Below are 24,976 nucleotides of genomic sequence, written 5' to 3' on the forward strand. Positions count from 1 at the left end.
AAAGAGTGTGCAGACCTTTTCGTCGCCGCATAAAACACCACTGCAACATCAAACATCACACTCGTCTGGACTGCGGATTGGTCGAGAGGTCACCGACTCCGAGGCACGGATTACTGGCCCGTCGTCGTCGTCATCATCGTCGTCGCGTGCTTCTCGGCAGCATGCGTCCTCGTCCACGCCGCACGCCGGCGCATCCTCACTCGATCAGAATCACGATCGGATCGGCCCCGCGCACTCGCGAGATAACTCGGAGATTAAATTTCTCGGTCACGTATGACGATGTAATCGCGCGTGCGATCGCGAATGGATTATTGCGAGCGCAAAGAGAATATCAATCTATCGACCTTCCGGTTCTATATTACAGTGGAAAATACCGGATAAATGTTATAACACAACCAAAAAAATATTTTAATATGGTAATTATTATATGTAGAAATGTAACTACGTGTGATGATATTATCAAAATATGTCGCTTTTACAAAAGATTATGTGTTTAATAATTAACAAATGTATTTTTTCTTTAGTTAATGACGTGTTAGTTTATTAATATTAATATTTATCAATTATATTGTTATTCAAAAACTATATGAAAGCAAAAGTTTCATTCGATATGCTCTTTCTTTATAAATATTATTGATGTTATACCAAATAACACTGTGATGAAGATTGATATATGAATATCGAATTTTGTGACGAAAAAGATTCGCGAAAACAGCTTGCCACTTTGTTTATCGTATGTTCGATTTTCAAGCACGTGCTCAGGCAACGCCTGCAACGTAAACAATGGTTTATCAACAGGATGCAGTAACGGTGACCAACCGCGATAAGAAACGCGAATCTGTCGGGACACCTCGTATAAATGATGAACTGTTATGGACGTGATAATAAACGATGGTCATAATGCAATCTCATGAAACTTGATGCTGTGAACATTAATCTAAACGTCAAAGGAAAAATTAATCTCGACGCGAACGTACATTTATAATTTAAGTGTTTCTACTTAAATATATATATATTTTTGTATAATTTTTAAAGAACGCAGATTACATGTTATCTAGATGTACTGATTTTATTATGGCGCAGATACGGTTGCTAATCGCAAAAGAAAATTAAATGAGATTCATGAGTAAAATCTGTAAGCGATCTAGTCTCTCTTTTATGTCACTTTTGGAGAACTTTAACGAGATTTTCTCTTCTTCAAATCATCTTGTACAGGAAATGGCTACTCGTAAGAAGAAGCGAGAAAGCAAGACGCGAGAAATTCTCTGACGGTAGCATCCGGGCGGGGTATCCAGTGACCTCAGCTACGCTGCTACGTTAGGTCGCCGGGTCACGCGGATACCCGGGTCGACGCATGGCGCTCGGTCAAGGCACTCATCCGCGATTTAATTCAAATCCAGGAAATCGACAAACCGGTACCAGTGGAACCGGTGATGATTGGTAGCACGGTTGCCAAGCGCGAATCTAGAAGGAAAAGTCGCGTGACCTATTTCGAGCTTGTCGACGACGTCGTGTGTCCTTTTGCGCCTCTTTTTAAAGAAAAGAATACCCGAGTGAAATCCCCGCGCTCGTCTACGAAATTCGGTCATGCAGACAGAAGGAAAAGATCAAAGGGTACAGTAGTAGACTCACGTTGCACGTACGTGACCCGATATATGGTAATTACGTGCAAGATTCGACTTCAAACGTCATCTCCGGGTTAGGACTTACTCGTCGCGAGACTCGGCGATTTCGCTTCCTCAAGAAAGCTTCCTCGACAAAATAACGCGACACGTATCACTTCTCAGAATGCACCACGAGTGCAGCATGGCGGGATTCAATCTCTCGAGACGCGCGTCATCCTATCGAGCGTTTCGCGTCAACATTCCGCGATGACGAATTCGCGGTTCTCGCGACTCTTTAACTTGCTATGACGTACCCGATCCCGAAAATGCACCGCCGCATTCGTGACGAATGCGCTTTACTTTTAGGTCAGAGTTGAGGTTACGCGGCGCGTTGAGGTCGGCTTGTGACTGACTCTCTCCGGGCGTCGCGACGCCGACGCCACCTTTGCGCGCTGGCTTCCCCCCGTCGAGGGGCGAGCTCGACCCCCTCGACGAGCCGGCGGCGGCCTCTCCACCCCGTGCTGACCCTCTCCTGGTGCAGCTGCACAACCGCCGCCGTGGATTATAACCGACCTACCACCATCGTACATCCTATCCGCGACCATGCACCTGACGCGAAGGTGGCTGACCGACGTCGGTCGGCTGTGACTTACGATCGATTCGTCATTCTCCAATTTTTTTTAGAAACAAATAAGACGTAATTTTTTTTTTTCAGAAAAAGCGTCTGTCTAAAGAACGGAATAATTACTGCGCGTTTTCGCAAAGAACCTAAGACAGGAAGCTTTGTTCGCCAAACATTAGTCTTATTCGAGTAACCTCTTTTTTTCGGTGTAAATGTTTTATATTTATTGCGCTTGAGATTACCGGACTTTTTTAATCGGTACCGTAAGGGAAAGCGAGAATTGCTTTTTAAGAAAAAAAAAGAAAAAAAACTTCTTTTTAGAATTTATACGATATTAATTAAACTATCGCGAAAGTATGAGATTTTTATTTGCCTGTAGAAAAGTTCACTCTCCTCCTCCAGTAAAGATGACTCGTTTAATCTTATCATTTTAAATACTTCTTCTCTAATGCAGAGATCCATTTTAAACGACCCATTTATGCAGGCGAATATTTAAAGAACTTCACGGAGATATTTGCGATACTGATCTCCGAGAGAAAACTAAAAAATTAATTGCGAGTTATCTCGTTAACCTTGTTATTATACGATTAACTGCGCTTATCAAAATATCAGAAGATGTAATAATGACAGATAGTTAATCACTAATTTTAGAGTTATTTGATTTAAATATTAACATGTACATCTCCCTGGGCAAACCGCAATTCAATATTCGTCTCTCTTCATCATACACTCTACGAAAAATAATACTAAAATTAAACTCTAAGATATGTGCTAAAAACACGTCAAAGAAAAAAAAATATTTCGGCTAGAGAAAAAATGTCGCGTAAAATATCTCGAGAAAAGCTTTCTGAAAATTACAAGGAACAAAACAGAATCGTTTTCGCGAACAGTAGATGTGTCTTCACTTGCGGCGAATACAAAAGCGCCGTAAAATTTAATAAAAAGAGAAATAAGAATAAATTCGAATGCTTAAAGTACTTAAAGTCGAGATCAAAAAATATCATCAAGAAAATGTATATCTTTCTGGCGGCAATTAAAAAGGCCACAATTAAGGGCGACAGAAAATACGCGCAGACAAACAGCTAAAGAACCGAAAAAAGGCTTTTCTTATTCACATTTGTAATACAAATTGAAAGGAAAAAAAAGATAATAAATTTTAAAACACATCCAATGTTTGGCGTAATTTGAGACAAAAATATCATTACTAAATAATTATATTCTTTTTAAAATTAGGTGTACTCACGATTTTCCTGAGATCAATGAGTCAAAGAATTACGGAACACTCGTAATTAGACGTAATACATACCTGAAACAAAAAAAAGAAAAACCAGTTTTAAAGAGGATGTTACAATATATTTATGCGCAAAATTAATATTTAATATTAAAGAATTTTCCAAACTCAGGCCATAACAAAAATACGAAATTCGTGATCTGCTTTGCATCCAAAGCGGAAATAAAAAGCATTGCAATATCGTCGAGATAAGAAGGCGTTATATCATGTATTTTGAGGAAAATACATCGTTAAATGAGATGATCGTCGTCTGAGCAATTTCGTCGTTATTTTAGCGATGTATTACAGGCGAATGCGACGAAAAAAAAACCCGTGATGCTATCGTTGCGATTACCTATGTACATGTACATGGCTCTTTATATTTAAATGACTAACGCGGGTCGTACTCCTACGACAGTTTTCAAAGCGATCGCGCCTCGCCTGGACGACGCGCGTGCAAACATGCTTATAGTTGATCCATACACAGCACGGGACGCGGTCTTATATCGTACATACCTCTACAGAGACTCGAGTCGACATATCGATTTCCAATTTGCCGACTATATACCAACGCGCGCGCAAAACCTCTAAGTTTATCGCGCTGATGGCGCACATCGAAGAAACGATGCAATCCAGGGGTTCTTAACCCACGCGACAGCAAGCTGTAAATTTACCGCAATGGTCCGAGCAATGTAAATTATTCGACAGCGTTTAAGTTGGTATATGTACATGTATGTGTGTGCTTTATTCAGATTAAAGCTTGCTAGAAACACAATAGCCGAGATACGCAACTATTGGATTAAAGCGAAACAGCATTTGTCGCCGTAAGCTTCTTTAATTGCTTCGACGTCAGTTTGAGATTGCTTTGATGTGTTTGTTTAGTGTTAATCGCAGTTAACATGTTTTATTTCGGAAATAATAATTCTACTAAAATTCTGAATATAGATTATAATAAGATTGTTGCACAGATTGTGCGATCTATATTTCAAAGTTTTAATAGCTCTATTAAAATTTAATAGAAATGTAAAAGTTAAGATTGTTATATTTATTTATATTCCGTTTTATTAAGACGCACTTAATTATAATTCAATCCAAGAATGCAGTAAGTTTATAATTTATGACGTTTAAATCGAAGTATAAATTCGCATTTAAAACGGAAGTTATAAATTATGAAGCTCGTATCACATATATCCTCGCTATAAATTCTTTAATTTTACACTTAACTAATTGAATGGATTTTTGAATGCATTTCTGAATGCGTTTTTAAAAGTTTATCCGAAAAGTTTGAAAATTCTGCCAACGTGCAATGCTACCAGATAAATCCAGTCATACGCGTATCTTTGAGAGTACAGGAGAAGAACGGAACTAGAAGTTACGACATCAGTCTTCTCGAGTTGAAGCTAAACTTCTCGTAAAGTTCGCAAAAGTCAAGCGGGTTAGTCTACCGCCTTCAATCAAGAACTTTCATCTTATTCGAGAGATTTTACAATGCCAAAGTTCGTCATTCAATGCAATCTAAATGTAAGAGACATTTTCAGATGTATTTAATAAAGAAGGGACGTATATTTATTACAGATTTCGGAGAAAATGTCAATCTTGCATGGAATAAATTCTTTCATCATTTATACCCGTGAAAGATTACAATGGGCCGAAAACATTTCAACGGTACGCTTGAAAAATTCCAACCGCGGTTCGAGATGGACCTTCTTCGCCCGGATGGACAGGACGAATGATACATTTCCCATCGTCTTTCATTCCGCGCTACCCATTTTACACCAACGGCCACCATCATTTACCCCGACTACTTTCCGTGAAAATATTTACGCGAGAAGCGCGCGGACGGCTTCCGGAAAAAATTGCGGAAAAACGTCGTAGCTCCAACCGACCTTCGTCACAAGCGCGCGCCGCGTCTGAAAAAATTTCCAAGGCCGCAATTTTACGTTTCGATCCCCTTTTCTCGAGCGATATAAAGCAATTCTAAAAGTTTTTCAACTTCTCAGAGATCTGTCCGCGCTACCGTAATCTCATTTCACCGTCATTCCGCGGTCTGTCAACGTCTCGTCAAAAGAAAGAGAGCTTTGAAATTTCATATGTCGTACGTGTCGCATATGATTTACACGCGTGAACCAACTTGTATATCAGAAGTGACGCGTGTAGAAACGAGAACTCTTGAACAACATTGCATGCAATGCTTTCAAAAACTTTCACGTGTGTATACGTTTTCGACGAAATATGTACGTTGCGGTCACTCGAACTATCATCCGTGTCAAACGTGCAAACTATGTAGCTAACCTCCTAGAATTACTTCAAAGCGCTCCTCCCCTTTCGAGAGTTCATCGACCTCTCGACGGCACGATACAACAGGCGATAGAAAATTCACGAGGAATTCAGGGAATCCCCTTCGCGATTCGCCGAAGATGTTATTTTCTCGCATTTTACAAACTATCGTACGTGCGAGAAACTTCACCGGATGTACCGAATTTCTCATTCGACCGCGCTGTGGAGATGCGAAAAATGTTTTTCGAAGAGCATTCCGATCGATCGTCCTCTTCGTGGTGCACTTTTCCGTTCGTTGATCGATGCAACGTCGATCAGTCGGAGAGATGACGACGTACCTGCCTGTCACGTGCTTGCCACGTGTCTGTCGCGAAATTCTTTCATTCGATCGTACGCACGAAAATATATATTTTCCCAGAGAACCATGATCGATATTTTCATCAAGTTGACGTATTTTCTATGTCGCGTGTATTACGTGACCCTTTGTTGAAACTAGTTGCGCACACTTTGTTTTTTTTTTTTTTTTTTTTTTTTTTTTATTTTTTTTTTTTTTTTGCCAGTGGCGATGTTTTCGTGGAATCTATCAATTTATATTTTTCGAATATCTGCTTGTTCTATCTTTTTCCAATCAAATATCTTTCTATCATAGCATGTATACTTTTCATTCAATTTTTCCATATGGAAAAATTGAGTTTCAAAGATAGTTTCTTATCGCGTGTGCATTTTTGAAATTGGAGTAGAATATCGGAGTAAAATAAAATTTACGCGAACAAAATTATTATCATTAAATGATCCAATAATAATGCAGTAGTTCATGCCATTTAATCTGCTAAACGACGGATAAAAGATAACGAGAAACAAAGCTTAGAAAAGCATAGCCACAGGGCCATGTCAGGGAAATATAAAAAACATGTTCCAGAACTTGCTTCCGTAAGGATGCACCGAACATGTGTCGGTAAAATATATAAATTAAGTAAAACTTTGAATATGCTTGCCTGCCCACAGCAGAACTCTTGGGAACCAAAAGCGCGGAAAGTTTTTCCGTCCACCCGATAGGCCGTGTCGAAACTTTGCATTAGGATATGACGTAGTATCTCTTCCGACACCACGAGATCCATTTCCTACACGAAGATGGGCAATATATATATAGGAGTTGGCAAAACTTGTACGTGGTTGTATTACGAATCATACCGCGTTATTTTTAAGATCCTAGACACGCAGAATTTGTCTAAAGGAGAATTCTTTTCTATGAAATACAGCACACACAAGTCCGTAACATTCATTCGTTGTTCGTTTTAAAAAGAGAAGATTATTCGCTCTTATCCTTAAAAATATTTATCGACCTTTTGTGCCATTTTTCAAATATTTTTCGTATTTTTCAAGCTGTAACAACTTTGTCACGCAATTTTTCATCGTTCGGCGATCGGAAGCGGCATGAAGATACCGAGGAATAATGGAAAGAGGAAAATATATGTCGCCCGATTGAAAATTCAAATGCTCTCTTGCTAGACGGATCTCCTCTATAGAGTCCGTCGTTGGGAGAGCTGCAAGTACTCTGAAAGGGTTAAATCGCTGTCGACGTTAAGTGAATCTTCCTGCCGTTATCGTTGCGATTCAATTTTCCACTTTATCCTTAAAACCACCCCTGAGTTACATTAATGGAGCCTGACAGAGAAGTTTCGGGTTCCATTTTCTGACCGCAACTTTCATCATATAAAATTCGCGTGCTTTATTTTCTACTCCGATATTTTTTTTCCTCGTATCAGAATGGGGAAAGAAATGAAAATTGCATGTAAAACAAACGGAACGCGATACTACGTTCGAAACAGAGAACTTTTTATCAAATCGTGATTACCGTAACTGCAAGTATAATCCGAAAAGGCATAATAATGTAATCTTTTTCGCTCACAACGATGGCAACGACGTGTCGCGCTGCAATAAAATTGTCGGAATACCGCAATACCGCAACATTGACATTTTTCTGCGAGGCGAGCAAATCGGAACCGATTTTGTAAACCAGAAAATAATATGGTCACGAAACAAAAATTGCAGGGTTTGTATTTCGACGAATATACCTAGCCAATATCGATTTCCCATAACTCTACCGCAAAATCGCTTTGACGAATGGCTGTCGATAAATCCGCGATAACACGTCTCGCAGGCGTGAAAATTCAAAATTTATATCCGTCAAAGTTTTGTTATATACGAATCATATTAAATGCTGCAAAAATCTTGAAAATCATAAAAGTTTGCCATTGATCGGAAATTGTCTTACAAATAAGCTTTCGGAAGATACTATTATATTATTTCGAGGATATGTCATGTGATTAACACGAAATCATGACGCGGATATACAAGATATACGATCAAGCATACCTCAAATTTACCGAAAGAGGAAATTCCGAGAAAAGCTAAGGTGCTTAAAGAAGGTGAATTTCGTCATCAACATCGGCATAAGGTTTCACAAAGGTTCTGCGTCAATATCGATTCGCAAGTAGTCGTTCTCTTTCTCTCTATTCCTGTCGTCTCTCTTCTTCGTTTTCTCTCTGTGTCTCGTCGTCTCTTTGCAGTGCGAGCCTATATGTTACAGAAACTATACCGCGACGGCTTCACTGCTGGGAAAACACGAGTCTTTTCCCAGTGAGATAGTGTGCCCCTTGTTTTTCAATGTTTGAATTATTGAACGTCTCGCTTGTGTCTCTATCCATTTTACGGCATCACAAAGACATTCATTTCAAAATCATTTAATGCATCGATATAAAAGATTTGATATTTTAAATGTTTAAAGCATCGACTTTTTGTATTTACGAGCGAATAAATAAGGAATCGAAGAATCATTAATTAAATTACAAATTGAAAAATTGCTACACATATTAATAAGAAAAAGATAACAAAAAATTAATCGATGTTCAAAAAAAAAAAAATTTCTTCTCGTCTGTTTCAATATATTTATCACATTAAATAGAATCAAAGAATCATTAATTACAAATTGAAAAATTGTTACACATATTAATAAGCAAAAGATAACAAAAAATTAATCGATGTTCAAAAAAAAAAAATTTCTTTTCGTCTGTTTAAATATATTTATCACATTAAATAGAATCAAAGAATCATTAATTACAAATTGAAAAATTGCTACACGTATTAATAAGAAAAAGATAACAAAAAATTAATCAATGTTTTAAAAAAAAATTTCTTCTCATCTGTTTAAATATATTTATCACATGAAATAGAAATAAAGGAAATGTGATAAAATACTGAAAATAAGGAACATTCGCAAACAGACGGATGAAACAGATTGAATCTAGACGCGATTCTTGACGCGACTATCGACCGTACGGCGACATTAGCCACGGTTGAGTTGTCGGCTCTCGGCGTGGAAATGAAAAAATATATTGCCCGCCGCGGAGCAGAAACTTCCAGCCGAATGGCGGTCTATTTTTTTTTATTTCATATCTCGTCGAAATAAAAAACAATTTATGCTGACTCTTCACATATTTCTCTGGTTTCGAGCCTTTCGCTGAAAACAAAAACGACTCGCATATCTCACAATTCTTCAGGTGTTTATAAAATATGAATATCGAACTTTATGAGAAACGATTTTTATCAATTCTGACATACGTAGATATTTCGACAATCTATCGTAAGATCATAAAAACAATAAAAAAAAAAATTCATTTTTTTCTGTTAAGAAATTAGAATTTGATAATTTCTTTTCGTCTGTTTAAATATATTTATCACATTAAATAGAATCGAAGAATCATTAATTACAAATTGAAAAATTGCTACACGTATTAATAAGAAAAAGATAACAAAAAATTAATCAATGTTTTAAAAAAAAATTTCTTCTCATCTGTTTAAATATATTTATCACATGAAATAGAAATAAAGGAAATGTGATAAAATACTGAAAATAAGGAACATTCGCAAACAGACGGATGAAACAGATTGAATCTAGACGCGATTCTTGACGCGACTATCGACCGTACGGCGACATTAGCCACGGTTGAGTTGTCGGCTCTCGGCGTGGAAATGAAAAAATATATTGCCCGCCGCGGAGCAGAAACTTCCAGCCGAATGGCGGTCTATTTTTTTTTATTTCATATCTCGTCGAAATAAAAAACAATTTATGCTGACTCTTCACATATTTCTCTGGTTTCGAGCCTTTCGCTGAAAACAAAAACGACTCGCATATCTCACAATTCTTCAGGTGTTTATAAAATATGAATATCGAACTTTATGAGAAACGATTTTTATCAATTCTGACATACGTAGATATTTCGACAATCTATCGTAAGATCATAAAAACAATAAAAAAAAAAATTCATTTTTTTCTGTTAAGAAATTAGAATTTGATATAATACAGGAAAGATCGTGTTGTGCAGGAAATAAAGAGTTAAATCTTACTTAGACACAATGCGAGAACACGGTCGTTAACGATCCAGTGACTTTGTCACCAACTTGAATCTTTTCCGTGGAACGCAGACGGATTTAAATAGAAGGATGGAATGGGGGAGAAAGAGGTTTCGTAGGCTCTAGGGCTTGTAGGGATGTATCGATCGCCGTTTGTGCCTATGTTTCTTGCCCGCGAGACAAACGAGAAATGGCGAATAATGCCGTGCTCGGCCGCGCGTATACACGAAGCTTCGCTCCCTGTTTGCCGTCGTCCTCGTCACGAACATATAATTCGCACCCTCCCGCCGTTTTCCAAAGTTTAGCGACGAAGAAACATCCAAAAGAAAAAGATCCAGCACGACGTCTGCGTCAGATAAAAGACATCACGTTTACGGAAGCTTTTTAGTGAGCAAATTTTGTTTAAGGCTCTCTTTTTGTTTATCATTATATATATTCAGGAACATTAAATTTAATTAATGAAATAAAAAAAATAAAAGTGTATCTTATATGAAAGAGCAATGAGATGTGACAAAAATATTCATTGTTTTATTATGAATAAAATTTCGTTAAAAAAGGAAGGGATATAAAATGCGTGTAACAAGAAATATTATAGAAATATCGAAAATCACATGCAAAATGACCACAAACGAATAAAAGAATCTTTTATCCGCGCACACTGTTGGTACAAAAATTGCGATGAATAAAACATCACGCGAAACAAGGTCAATTCCGCGAGAATTATTGCGGATTTATCTTTCTTCTATGGTTTTTCTCACTTTCGTCGCTCGATAAATCCGCGCAACAAAAATGGACCGATCTCGACTGATAATATTTATACGGACTAATAGAAGCGTGGGATTAATACCCGAAAATTGCTTGGACAAAGTATGACATGAGACGAGGGATTAATTCCAATGGTCCGTCATTATTCAAGCTCTCTGTAGTAAATCCCCGATACATTATCGAGCGTGCGTGATACACACGGTAGCCGTCCAAATCCCGGTCCTTTGAGAATACAAGTTTCGAGGGTCTATATATAAGTTACCCAATAAAGAATTTAACCGAAATTGATTGATTAAATAGAAATGATGGATATATAAATTAAGGTCGAGAGATGCCGTAGAACGCATAGCACTGATTCCGCGTCGTCGCCGCATTTCCCTCGAATTAACTATCTGCCGTGGTGACAGCTGGCCCTTAACTCCGCGCCATGAAATAACCTGTCACCGGTAACAGGTGCTAGAGGTTTATTGCATCGGTCCTAATGCACTCGCGAGAACGTCGCGTCGCAGCCAGCGACGTGCGACGTCTCTGATTCTTCGCGCGCGAGAAAAATGCGCCCGATGGGCCCGCACCAGAGCCATTGAAATATTACGCCCGCTGCAGCAAAATATCTTTGAGAGCACGGTTTTGCACTTCCCTTTGAAGTAAGTCACGGCGGATAGTGCGCCGCCACGGAGAGGAAAAAATAAAAGGCTCGAAAATACGCGAGAGATAGAGAAGTGTATTTCTCTACGATACTCCTGCGTCGAATAAACATATTCGCGTTACACACGTGAAAAGAAATATAAATTTACTATCATATTTCTCTGATGAGCATTGCGTCACAAATTCAAAGACGTAAACTTGCGACAAAGGATTTATATATTTTTGTATGTATGCGTATATATAATAACACGTGATCTGCGTATATGATTAAATAAACATATATTTCTTTATGTGTGTATAATAATAATTTTATAAGTTTAAATAAATTTAATATTCTATTTTTATATTGCTTCTACTTTATCCGACTTCCATGAATTATTATATATAGTAACACTGAAATTATTTTATGTCGGATACACAAAAGAACTGCTAATCCGCGTAAAATTAAATTATCCGTACAGATTAATTGAATTAATCGAACTTATCCAATTAGAACGGACGATAAATGTCTGGCGCACGAAAGATACATAACTATCTTTTTCCTAAAATTACCTGGAAGTTTTGCGTTACGAAAGTCAATGTCAGCCTCAAATATTAGAGTTGTGTTGAGAGTTGAAAATACAAGCTTCTGCAAAAAGTTTGTGGAGAAATAGACTTGCAATATCGCATTACAAATTCGATAATAATATGTTTTTTATGGCTTCAGTTTAAATCTACGAAGAAACCCGATAACCTTGCCCAAGCTATATATCAGCTAGTTACGTGTAACGATACAAGGAATTGGATTGTTTGCAAAAGCTAATTTTTTACGTGCAATTACGTTGTTTTTCTTGTCTTATATTTAGTCTATAGATCGAAATTGTGAAATATGGAGAGAATAACTATGAAATATATATGTATATATTTATATAATATTTCATAATAATAAATAATATCTTTCATCACGCAGTTAAAAGTTATTAAAAAATAATTATGTACAAACGATATTTTGTTCGCACAAGAAAGTTTTTAAATAATTAGTTAAAAATTTGATTAACGGAGAAATACTTATTTCAAATAAATATTACATGTCTAAAAAATTTAATATGTGAGGAGCAATACGCTAGATTTTATCCGATCCAAAGATAATGAAATTTTGAGAAAATTCAGAGCAAGAAATGAGTTCCATGCTATGAACAGAAAATCAATATCGAATTGAAGAGATTACTGACTGAAATTGGCTTCTTCTATTTTGACGCGTCCGTATATCATTATTTATTCCACAGATTGTCATTCAATTAACTTTAAAAATACGTCGGTCGTGCCATTTTGCGAAAATATGCAAAATCCAGGTCACACAATCTATATATTTTATTAGATATATCAACTAATAATATTACTCAAAATGAGTAACATTAAAATGAACAAAATCTTGAAAGATAATCGATCGCGTCCCACAAGATTACGTTGATTCTTTCTGAATCTTTTGTTGAACCGAAAAAATCTTTTATTTTAAAAAAATATATAATATATATGTAATATATATGTATAATTTTATTGCGGAACCATTTTTCTCAAAGAAGTCAATCTTAAATAAAAAATATAAAATATGCAGAGAATTATATAAAACGTCACTTATTATAATCAATCATATTAAAACTTGACATTTATAATTCTAATTAGATTCTGCACAAGACTGCTAAAAAGGCGAGGCGCGAATTGCACGAGAAATTTAATCGGCCGTACATAGCACAATATGCACCGCGATTGTACTCGGTAGTCCATTAATGTTACCTCCGGTACATGACGTCCTGTAATTAGGTCATCGCTTAAACTTACACCATTATATGTATATACGTTTTAGGCGCTCGATATGATACGAGCGAAGCTCATTATGCGACAATCCGAAAAAATTTTCTCTTAAAAAAAAAAATATTTCTTCCGCGCAATATTATTTAGAATTAATCAAAAATAAAGAAAAGAAAAATATTTATATTACGAAATATTTATATTACGAAATATTTACTATATGTTAATATAATCGATAATAAATATCGGATAAAGATCAACAATAAATTCAGGATAAAGCAACGTGAAAGAATTGCCTTAAAAAGAACCATATAGTCGTGGAATATAATTCATCGTATAAATATTTTTCACACATCATTATTGATTATGTAACGTAGATTGGAATGAGCATCTGTCGATATGAGCACGTAATTAGATTTGGTTTTACAAATAGACATGTTAGCACATTTATTGTAAATGTTCCTTTTCACGAATGCGAACACGACGGTAATCTACAACGATATCGGTGAAATTTACATATATGTATAACATCGGTCAAATTTACATATATAACATCGCAAACGAAATATCCTTTCAATATTATGTAACAAAAATGAAATAAGACATACATAAATATTTTATTTTCCCTGCCTCCTCTCGCGAGTGCAATATTAATACGCGATAGAATCTATTTTGCAGACTAGCAACAACCAAATATCATTTACGTCACCGCGTTATAATCGTCTATAACATTTTATTCTTAGCATTCCTCATCTTTATCAAGCGACATTCGATGTGTAGAATACCGGCACGCTATTATCGTTCAAGTATTACGAATCACGAAATTATACGTGAATATTCGTGACTACCGTAACGGTCGTCAGTCCAAAACCATGCGAACTCGCGTTTAACCGTGCAATACGAGGCCGACTACCAAGGCGAGTGATGCGAGCGGATACCCGAAATCGGAAACGAACGTCGGCCATATTCGTGCTTGGCGAGGAGGCGAAATCATATCGATGTTTGCGTCTTACCTTGCGTGCTGCCGTTGGGCTGTCCGGCCTGCTGCGGTATTCCGGGATAAAGGGGCGAGGGATGAGGCGATGGTTGATTGTTGCTGAGCGGTCCTGCAGAATGCGGGTTGGCAGTCGTAGGGGTCGGCGTAGCAGAAGGTACCGCTTGCTGGGATTGCTGCACGGCGGACGTAGGTGTTGCTGCGGGGGTGCCATCGCCACCCCCAATACCACTCGTCACGATGCCACCGGATGGTTGTTGTTGTTGCTGTTGCTGTTGTTGCAACGACGACAGCTGCTGCTGCTGCTGCTGCTGCTGCGATGCTTGCTGCGGCGTCGGCGGTTTTTGCGCGTCCGTCGACTCGTTCATCGTTTCTGCAATAAGAGAAGATAGAGAAGATAATATTAATTCGTTCGGATAAATAATGCTATTTGGCATTCGAACGTAATTAATTCGCAAACATCCAGGAATGAATCAATTTTGAAAGTAATTAGATAAAATTTGCGTGACAAATTTTGTTACGTATTTAGGGCGAAAGAATGAAGATGCTAAATTTTATTAATGAATGCCTACAACATGTTTGAAATTCTACCCTTCGATGAGGGTGTTGAACGGTGTAATGTTAGTTGAGATTGCAAGAAATAGGATAGGACGTAGGTGTTGCTGCGGGGGTGCCATCGCCACCCCCAATACCACTCGTCACGATGCCACCGGATGGTTGTTGTTGTTGCTGTTGCTGTTGCTGTTGTTGCAACGACGACAGCTGCTGCTGCTGCGATGCTTGCTGCGGCGTCGGCGGTTTTTGCGCGTCCGTCGACTCGTTCATCGTTTCTGCAATAAGAGAAGATTCAATCTTGAATATTAATTCGTTCGGATAAATAATGCTATTTGGCATTCGAACGTAATTAATTCGCAAACATCCAGGAATGAATCAATTTTGAAAGTAATTAGATAAAATTTGCGTGACAAATTTTGTTACGTATTTAGGGCGAAAGAATGAAGATGCTAAATTTTATTAATGAATGCCTACAACATGTTTGAAATTCTACCCTTCGATGAGGGTGTTGAACGGTGTAATGTTAGTTGAGATTGCAAGAAATAGGATATAAAAGAAACGAAATACATACGCAAAGCATACAAAGGATAGATGGGTCGGATTTATATAGAAGGATTGAATTTAATTCAATGTAGAAGATTCTGAACATCGACCTGGATAGAATTTCAAAAGTCAAGGGGTTCTCGGTGTGTAACCGGAAGTTCGTTCGATCATGTTAGAGTTTGAAAACAGGAAATCAGTGCACAAAGCGTAACAATTGTCAGCAATGCAACAACTATCGATGTCAGTAGTGTTGCATTAATTCGGTTCACCGCAAAAACGACACAATATATACAATATTCTATATTGTATATACAATAACAAAAATTAAAAATCTTTAATATACGGATAAAAATATATATATATAAAATTTCTTTTATATGAAAATAATGTGCATGCCTGAAAATATAAGAGTAACAATACATATGTGAAAATAAAGAGAGGGAATAAAATTACAAATATGATTTTTATATTTATTTCTAATGCGAAATTTATACCGTAGCTCGTAATAAATATTTTTTATATTATAGGTATCATATATATGTATATATAAAAATTTAATATTTCGAAACATTGATATTCGATGCAAGTATATGTATGTCGAGTGATAATGACGTTGAGCTTTTCATATATCATACTGACATCTGATATTGGTATATGTTGATATTTTTCTTGCTTTCTCCTCCTACGCAATATCTCTCGCTACATTTTTCTCCGTCCGGATCCCCGCCATTTCCCAAGTCTCCATCGATCTTGCGGTTAATTTAAATAAACGTATCTCTCTCGTTGTAACCAACGGGATGACGTACGTTGATAAATAGCTTTACGTCATTGCCGCCGACAAGTTTCGCAACTTCTCGCGATAATCTGACGAAACCAAGCGAGATACTTTAATTACAAAGGGTAGAATAGGCGTTGTATACTCTTTTTTTCTCTCTCTCTCTCTCTCTCTCTCTCTTAAAATTTGCCTCGTAAAGTTCGGATTGTTCGGATAAGGATATGACTAATGGCGGAATAGTTTCGGAATCAATAGAATTCTCAAGGTTTCCTTGACGAAGGATATACCCGACAACTATTGTTATGTGTTAAGTACCGAGGGAACACATATTAATCATTCGAGAAGTTTCATAGTCCTTGAGCGGCAAGAAGGGTTTTGAAATCTACTTCCCCGACACAAGTCGTGTGTCTTCAAGCATTGTTTTTGCAAAAAGTATATATGCGATGCTAACAATTATACTTTCTCTCAAAACTGAAGTACTTACTTTAACGTTCTATCAGTACTGAATTGGAAATATCTTTCGAAACTTTGTGTAAATTGACCATCTTATCAGGACAATGAAATCTTTCGTCCGTTGGCGTTGAACGAGCCAACTAACTCCACGTGCGAACGAAATGCGAAACTACTCGGAAAGTCTCCCTACAACGTCGATAAGAAGGATCGCGCCGGTATCGCATCGCGATAATGCCAACGAATATATGCTACTATTTATATCGCGGACAATGATAAGAAATGAATATTTTAAGAAACGTAACTCGGAGTCTGAAATCAGCTGGGTAATTAATCGCGTTATTTTGACGCGACGTAACTAGTCGCGATTGCGGAAATTGAGTTCACGTCTACTATCGTAACGACTGCAAAACGCAATTACGATCTTATACCGGGTGGCAAGTTGTCGACACCCTAGCAGTCTGTTCCTCGTTTCCTGTCCAGTCTGCCGAAAGGGCGGATACTGTTTTCGCCGCGCCAGGTAAACGGAAATGTCTGTCTGACACGCGTGTAAATTTCAATATTCCAATATTCGCAAATTTCCACGTTTCAGGCAATGAAAAACATTATCAATCAAGAAAAACAATAATAAAAAAAATGATAGAACTTATGGTGCATTTAAATAGCAAATTGCTACAGAAAATGCGAAACAATTATATATTTAAAATATTTTGTATTAAAAAAATTCTCTCGCAGTTGAATTTACAAAAGACTGATATTGAATGAAAAATCGAAAAATAAAATAAATTATAGTAGACAACAAATATATGTATAAACAAAAGAGACTCTCACCATTTTCCGGATACGATGTCGATCGTATCACGGGCAGCAATATCCCTTTTTGCACCAACTCATCTCTGCTGGCACGTACCGAGATTTTTCTCTCGAGCGCTATTAACAAAGGTAAAGAAACGAGCGAAAACGTCATTATATTGTCTGTTCTGTTATCTGTAACGCGCAGTTTAAATGGCACGATTATTTTCGCAACACGATATCGCGCGCGATAAACGTTTAAAACGTTGTACACCGTGTAATTCTAGAGAAGATGATTAAAATACGTTAATGTGCATTCTCTTACGTGCACAAACATTTTACTTAGACGTATATATTTAAATTGAGTAACATTTATTATTTTAAAACGCAGACATTTTTTTCTGTAATATAATAATGTTCGATATAAAAAGAAAAGAATGCAAAATTCATTATTAAATTCTCTCTATTACATATTTGATATAAAATGTTTCCGATTTAAATACCATTTAAATTGCAAATATTATAAATAAAATTTGATTAAATATTATTTTTACTATAAGCACACTTATATACTTACATAATGAAGCGGCTTCAAATTTATCCGATTTCTTTTTCCGCTTCCATTTCCAGGGTTTGAAGAGTCTACCGAGTGCCGAAAATTTACTTTTTCTTTCCAAGGGCGGCGTTCTCGCACCCGAACCCAAACTGTTTGTTCGCAAAGCAGCACCATTTTGCTTTTTCGCTGCAACAAAAAAAGATTACATTAATGTAAATTTTACATCATTAATGTGAACATCTTCTTGTACATAAAAAAAATACTCGATTCATATATAAATAATCGCGATAGAATAAATTTAATTTTACATTTATGCTATTTAATCATTCAGTCAGAATATTTATAAGTCCCTTTATATTTATCATTCTTCAACATTTATTATTCTCATAAAGTCATCGTCGTTTGTGCGACAGAGTATATATGTTAGTCATCGAGAATGGTTATTTAAATAAATATGTAAATTTGCAAATTGGTTACTTGCATACGGTACAAACTAACTTTATCCACGTTTGCGTGATACAGAAGTATCAACCTGGGATATGTTATCTAGATTTTCCGTTTTTCCAATAAAACGTAGCTGCCTATGTTACCCGCGTTTACCGACCAGGGATGCAAGGTTTCCCATCAACCCTTTTATCGGCGCCCGGAAGGGTGGAAACGAATAAACGACCATCGATGCATTGGTTTAGTTTATCTAATACGGAAAACCACGATTTCTTTTATTTAAATCTATGCTACATATTTCATATATAACAATTGAGAAAATAAAACAGAGAATTTTTACGGATTTCAGTAAAAAATATTTCCTCAAAATAAAAAATTTTATCGATAAATAAAATTACTTGAGTGATAACGTTATTTATAAATAGATAAAAACGCATTTCTGATAAAATTTCGCCGTACATGAAATTAATTAAATTAAAAGAAGAATCGCTAATATTATAATCTTTAGCAATATTCAAACATTCGATTATAGTTTTTATTGCAAATGAGACAGATCGATATTAAATAGGCCAAACGTATTTGTCAAATATAATAAATATATTTCTTTATGTAACATTATATTACAAACTATTCTACAACTGCACAACTATTCCTGCAATGAAGCTAATCGAGATATGAAAAGTTTGATAGAAACACATTTTTTCATGTGTCAAATCGTACCTAACATTTCCGCTGAATTTCTACGCAAATTTTTTCGACGGACATGGAAAGTGCTATCTCCCATTTTCATCTTTCTCTCACGTCCTATATTATACTAAACTAACTGTACTAAATTTTCGTGACGGCACACGAACTATTACGCAAGTATTGTTAAAATAAATGTTCGCAAAACAATAATATAATAATATACGAGAAGAGCATTTTAAGTAAAAAACATTTTTAAATAATAATACATATTATAAACAATCTAATAACAAATATATATTATAAACAATCTGATGATAAATACATATTATAAACAATCTGATTATTGAATAAACAATGATTTTATATAATGCAATAATTAATGCCTTTATGTTCTTTTCAAATATTACTATATTGATCGATATGTAAATACGAAAATTTATATAATAAAGATATTAACAATGAGACAAAAGTTGAATTTATTTCACTGATTTAATGTATTAATTTATATTCTGACAATAAAGGGAAATAATACCAAGCATTATTAAAGCATTTTTGAACATAGCAATGACTACCTTAATCCATAGAAAAATGTAATCCCTATACGAGAAAGAATTTTTTTATTTCGCTTTTAATCCAGCCTGTTCCTATTTTCTAGTTGATTTTACTACCAGACAGGAGCACAACTCATGTCAACATAAAATCAATACTCGACACAACGGCACCCCATAAATAATTTAACGAATTTTTCATCGCGTTATTCCGTAACGTTTATCCAATCACTCCGAAGCAGAAAGCGAAATGTGCCATGGCAATTTTAGCTGACAGAAAGTGAAAAACCAGAGAATTATTGACGCCAAAATCCATTGCAAACTAATTACTTGTGCCAAACACACGTTTACAAAATCAATATTGCAACAAATATAATCAGATGCTAACGAATACGGCATAGCAAATAAATCTATCGATATTTCATATGCATAACGAAGGATGTATCGAACACATTAGTATAAAAATCGATAAGGCAAATAAGAAAAATAATTAAAATTTAACAGCATCGTTATATCTTTACGTAAGATATTGAATAAAATTTTTGGAAGCAACTTTTCCAATTATTTATAAATAGACGCAACCAAGATAAATTAAATTCAACTTTTGACTATGATTTTTTTACTACTAAAAAATAAAATTCGCGCAGAAGCAAAGACAAACAAATACGTCTAATTAGAGATAAAACAAAATTAACCGAGTAAAACTAAACTCTACATTTAGAAGCAAGACAGCCGTCTTGCTTTCGACCCTGTCCTTATCGCGCTATGGTTTTGTAAGAAGAGAGAGTTCGTTTTAAAAGACTGTTCCCTGAATACGCCCTTTCAACCTACACTTATCGGCTATCTACTATCTTCCTGTTTGCAGCCTTAGTACATAATACAGTAGTTACTGCCCTCTCGCATCTCTCGAGAGACGCCTCTCTGCACAAATACAATTGTCGCAGCAAACAGGAAGAACTATAATATATATAGCAATCTTTGCAATTTATCAAGTAAAAAAGTCAAGACATCGCACGAAAAATTGCAAGATAAATCTTGTGTACTTCAAGAGAATAAGTCAATTCTTATCAAAACTGATTTTATAATAAATCTACGTTATTTTAATAAACGTTGATAAAATATTGCAGAATTTTAAATAATATGTTTGTAACGATTTCTTTATTTATTCACAAGTTGTGAAAGAAATGGATTTAATTTAAAAAAATTATTTTTACTATAAATTTTAATTAGCATTTTACTCATGCCCGAATACATATGTATTGTCGATATAAAAAATGTAGGTAGAATCTACTTCAAAATCCACTTTGGAAAAGAACTATCTAGATTATCGCTAAGGAAAAGAGAAATTTTCCCATAAGCACAATCATAAACAACCCATGTCGCCCTGCTCGCATCGTCACCCTACGATGCATAATGCAAAAGCCTCGTATATAACTTGGGAAAAAGTGCGACGAGGGTGAAATGTGACGGAAGGAAAGTGCGTCGTGCACGGTTGAACACTGTCGAACGGCGATTCTGAGAAACACCCCCGTGGGGAATAATGGCCGATAACGTGCGGTAGGGCAGTTTTGCGAGTGTAAGGTAGAAGCGCGGCCGATTACGGCAGCCTTAAGCACCCCTCCGGGATTCTCGTAACGTCTTGGAGGGCAAATCGCTCTTTTGAACGGAGCGACTTTCGGAGCGTGACGTGGGACGAACCTTGCTTAAATGACGATCGCTTAATTAGCCGACAAAGCGTTAATCCTTCCGCGATAGTCGAGAAGTTATATTAAAATAAACATTGTAGCTAAGAAGTGAGCCCTTTGATGAAAACGTTGCGCGCTCGATTATTATAAAAGGCCAGTTTTAAAAAACGGGCATTAAACGATAATTACACTCAAAAAAGTGGTATTGCAACCACAGCAAAAATTTTCTGGGTGCGCAAAATTAACTGAGGTACATAAATGATTAGCAAATACTGTGATATCGCATATGTTTCGCATTTAATCAATCTAAGTGACAGAGACAGAATTTATATCTGAACTGTTTGTGAAATTTAGAAAGAATGTTTTTCTGTGGCGCCTATCCATGTTAAGGCCAATCATACTTGTTATAAAGTTTGGCTGTGGTACACAGAAAAAATTAGCGGCAAGAAACAAATGAATATATAATCCTCACGTCTAACATATTTGTATAACGCGCCCAATCTATCTAGCTCTTTTAAACAATTTCTCTCAATTTTTCGATGCTGCAGTTATAATTGGCAGTTATATTTCTCACAAAGATCGTTCTAGCTGTAGTATCGAAACTCATATTTATCCAATGCAGTGATTAACATTTGGCAATGGGACCTAAATTTTCTAGAAGATATTATTAGAATATTGCTGCTATAAATTCTATATGTAACGGACAATATTCTAACAGATACAAAAAATAGCAATAAATTTTTGTTGTGACACCTAGAATCTACCTATATCAGCAAGACATTTTTTTGAGGGTACTATGTTTATATAATAGACACCCGAGAGATACAAAACTGAGAGAGCAAAACTTTCTACGCCAGGTTTTTAAAATTTTTTGTCAAAATTAAAAAAGAATTGTATATTTTAATAATTGTATTGCCTATTTTGTTATTTCAATTATAAAAATATTAATGCCACTTCAGCTATACGTTTTTGTCTGACAATAATGTATGATAATGATTGCATGATCTTCCTAGATCAGATCTACTCTCTAAATGAAACACGTGTGATAAGTTCTGCTTTATCTCCCGCAGGCTTTCCCCTTTATCCCACAAAAGGAAGGAAAAGAGTATATCAGCTCCGATGCTAAAGTGGAATAATTGACGCCACAAAACACTTCCGCTGTTCCTAGGGACCTATTCACGTGTATCGAAAACCGACGAGAGCTGTTGCACTAGATTTGCAGACAATGGCAATATTAACGCAATAGACCGTATTCACCATTGTTCGAAAATGTGCAGCATCTTATTGTTAGACGAGAATCATAATCCCGCTAACAATAAGAAAAATAAAAAAAAAAGAAGAAAAATAAAAATCGACCTTGGCGCAATCTTCTAATCGACGCAATTATGTAATTAACAATGTATCAAAATATCGCAAATTATGTAATAAAAAAAAAATAAATAGATAAACAAATCGCAGCGACAAAAAAAAATAAGTTATGTTATAATAAGAACTTGAATAAAATTTAAATTACGTATATTATTATATAATGTTTCATTATTTACAAAGTTTGCATTATAATTGAACAATTAAAATCTGTTGAAATGATGTTCTTAATAGTTTGATGAGTGAATAATTTAATAACTCTTATTTAAATTACTAATTCTCATAAACGATTGCAAGTTAATCCGATTAATCTTTATGAGAAGCTGCATTAAGTCGATATCATTGGTGCGTTGATCAATAATAAATTATTCGCAGAATTATTATGCGCGAGGGTGAATAACACGTCATGACAGATTTTATAACTCCCAGTTAGAGCGCAATAAAATTCCTAGCTAATATGATAAAAGACACGAGCCTGCCTATTTGACAGGCATTAATAGCGATTTTTCTGGATGAGTGAAACTTGCACGCTGACGAATCGTTCGCACAAACAGAGAGAGAATTAATTATTAGATGGCATTAAAACGATCCGAAGGGTAAAATGAACATAATATGTCGCCTAATCGATTTGCGGCGGCCGGACAAATAGACTCGAATGTCGTTTAACCGGGCGTTAGAACTCGATATTGCTGCTATTGCTTCGATGCAACAGGCGCACCCGACGCAACAATAGACACGCGTCATTGTCGATGGGTCTTGAACCGTGCCGAACAATTCCACAATCGGTTGACCCGAGTCATAGTTCGGCTGGATAAACAGAGAACTAGAAGGGAACCAAGGGTTTCTTGAATATACTCTTTACTTTTCTCATGTATGCGAAAAAGTCGAAAAGACTCCAATCACTATCGTACCGAATTTATACCTTGATACATGTTATTATTTGTTCTTAATTTGTTATGTATTATTAACCATAATAGCTAAAAATAAAAGCTAAAAAGTCTGCCACATACGACGCGAAACTGTGCGACTGATAAAAAATAATTCCGATTAATTATTATCGATGTATCATATGTGTACGTGGCATGCAGAGAAATTGACGCAGTCACATTAGTCTCGTTGCATCATAACGAGAATACTCGCACGGCGCGGAACGTACGAAAGATGCGCGTTGCGTCGTCGTAACGAGAATGTGAAAGATGCCAGGCGATTTGTTACTCGTCGTAACAATGTTGTGCCGCGTGTTACGATATCGCACTGTTACGGTGTTATATAGCCGCTTCTGCATCCTTCTGCGCCATAAATCATAGCTAACGGAATAATAAAGACCCGCGCCGCGCGGTTTCCTTCCCAATCCGCGGCAGACAAGTGCAGACGACGGGCGGAAAAATGCACAAATGAAATAAGGGTTGTAGCAGTGAGGGCACGTTGCCCTGGGTACGGGAACGGTGATGATAGCGGCGGCGGCAGTGGCGGCATCCCTGCCGTCAAGGGATGCTGGGGTGTTGCCATGGTGACGCCACTTTGTTTTCCGTTCTCCAATTACCTGGCCGCTGGTTGTCAACTTGAAACCCCGGATACGTTTCTGCCGCACTGACCAGAAGCTCGCCAGGTGTCTGAACATGATCATTTGTATGCGGCAACTTACACTTCGTTAACTAGCGTACGGAGAGCTAATTATCTTCTTCTTTACTATTTCTTACATTTTATGCTCTTTGCTAATATTAGGTCTACCGGAAAGTTCTGTCCGTTTTTGGAATAAAACAAAATACAAATTTTTATTACCGTCGATAAACTTTATTAAATAATGTAATTGCCATTATTCGGAGAAGTATTGTCAGCAACTGGATAATTTAAATACAGCAGTCCAAGAAAAGAGGCCGGCGATGTACAATAGGAAGAACATCATACTGCATCATGATAATGCCAGGCCACATGCTGCTTTGGATACTCGTCAAAAAATTGCAGAACTAGGCTGGCAAATTCTGTCGCATCCACCATATTCCCCGGACTTAGCACCCTCCGACTATCACTTGTTTTTGTCCTTACAAAATTTTTTGAGGGGCAAAAAATTCAAAAATGAAGAAGATATCAAACAAGCACTGGTTCAATTTTTCGCATCAAAAGATAAAACATTTTTCGAAAAAGGGATATACAAATTGCCCTCACGCTGGCAAGAAATCATTAATAATAATGGCAAT

The 24,976-nt window shown here is 36.3% G+C and overlaps 1 protein-coding gene across 1 annotated transcript in view; it reads right to left on the minus strand.

Moving 5' to 3' along the window:
* Nucleotides 1-24,976, minus strand: part of LOC115239834 (phosphatase and actin regulator 2) — a 183,399-nt gene that overhangs the window by 123,479 nt on the left and 34,944 nt on the right. Inside the window, exons 2-4 of the mRNA XM_029814620.1 lie at nt 18,071-18,235; nt 17,533-17,631; nt 14,398-14,751 (exon numbers count right to left, since the gene is read on the minus strand). Of these exons, the coding sequence (XP_029670480.1) occupies nt 14,398-14,751; nt 17,533-17,631; nt 18,071-18,235 (618 nt within the window). The remainder of the gene's footprint in view (nt 1-14,397; nt 14,752-17,532; nt 17,632-18,070; nt 18,236-24,976) is intronic.

The sequence above is a fragment of the Formica exsecta genome, unplaced genomic scaffold (assembly GCF_003651465.1).
Source record: "Formica exsecta isolate Colony F162 unplaced genomic scaffold, ASM365146v1 scaffold395, whole genome shotgun sequence".
Classification (NCBI taxonomy): Eukaryota; Metazoa; Arthropoda; class Insecta; order Hymenoptera; family Formicidae; genus Formica; species Formica exsecta.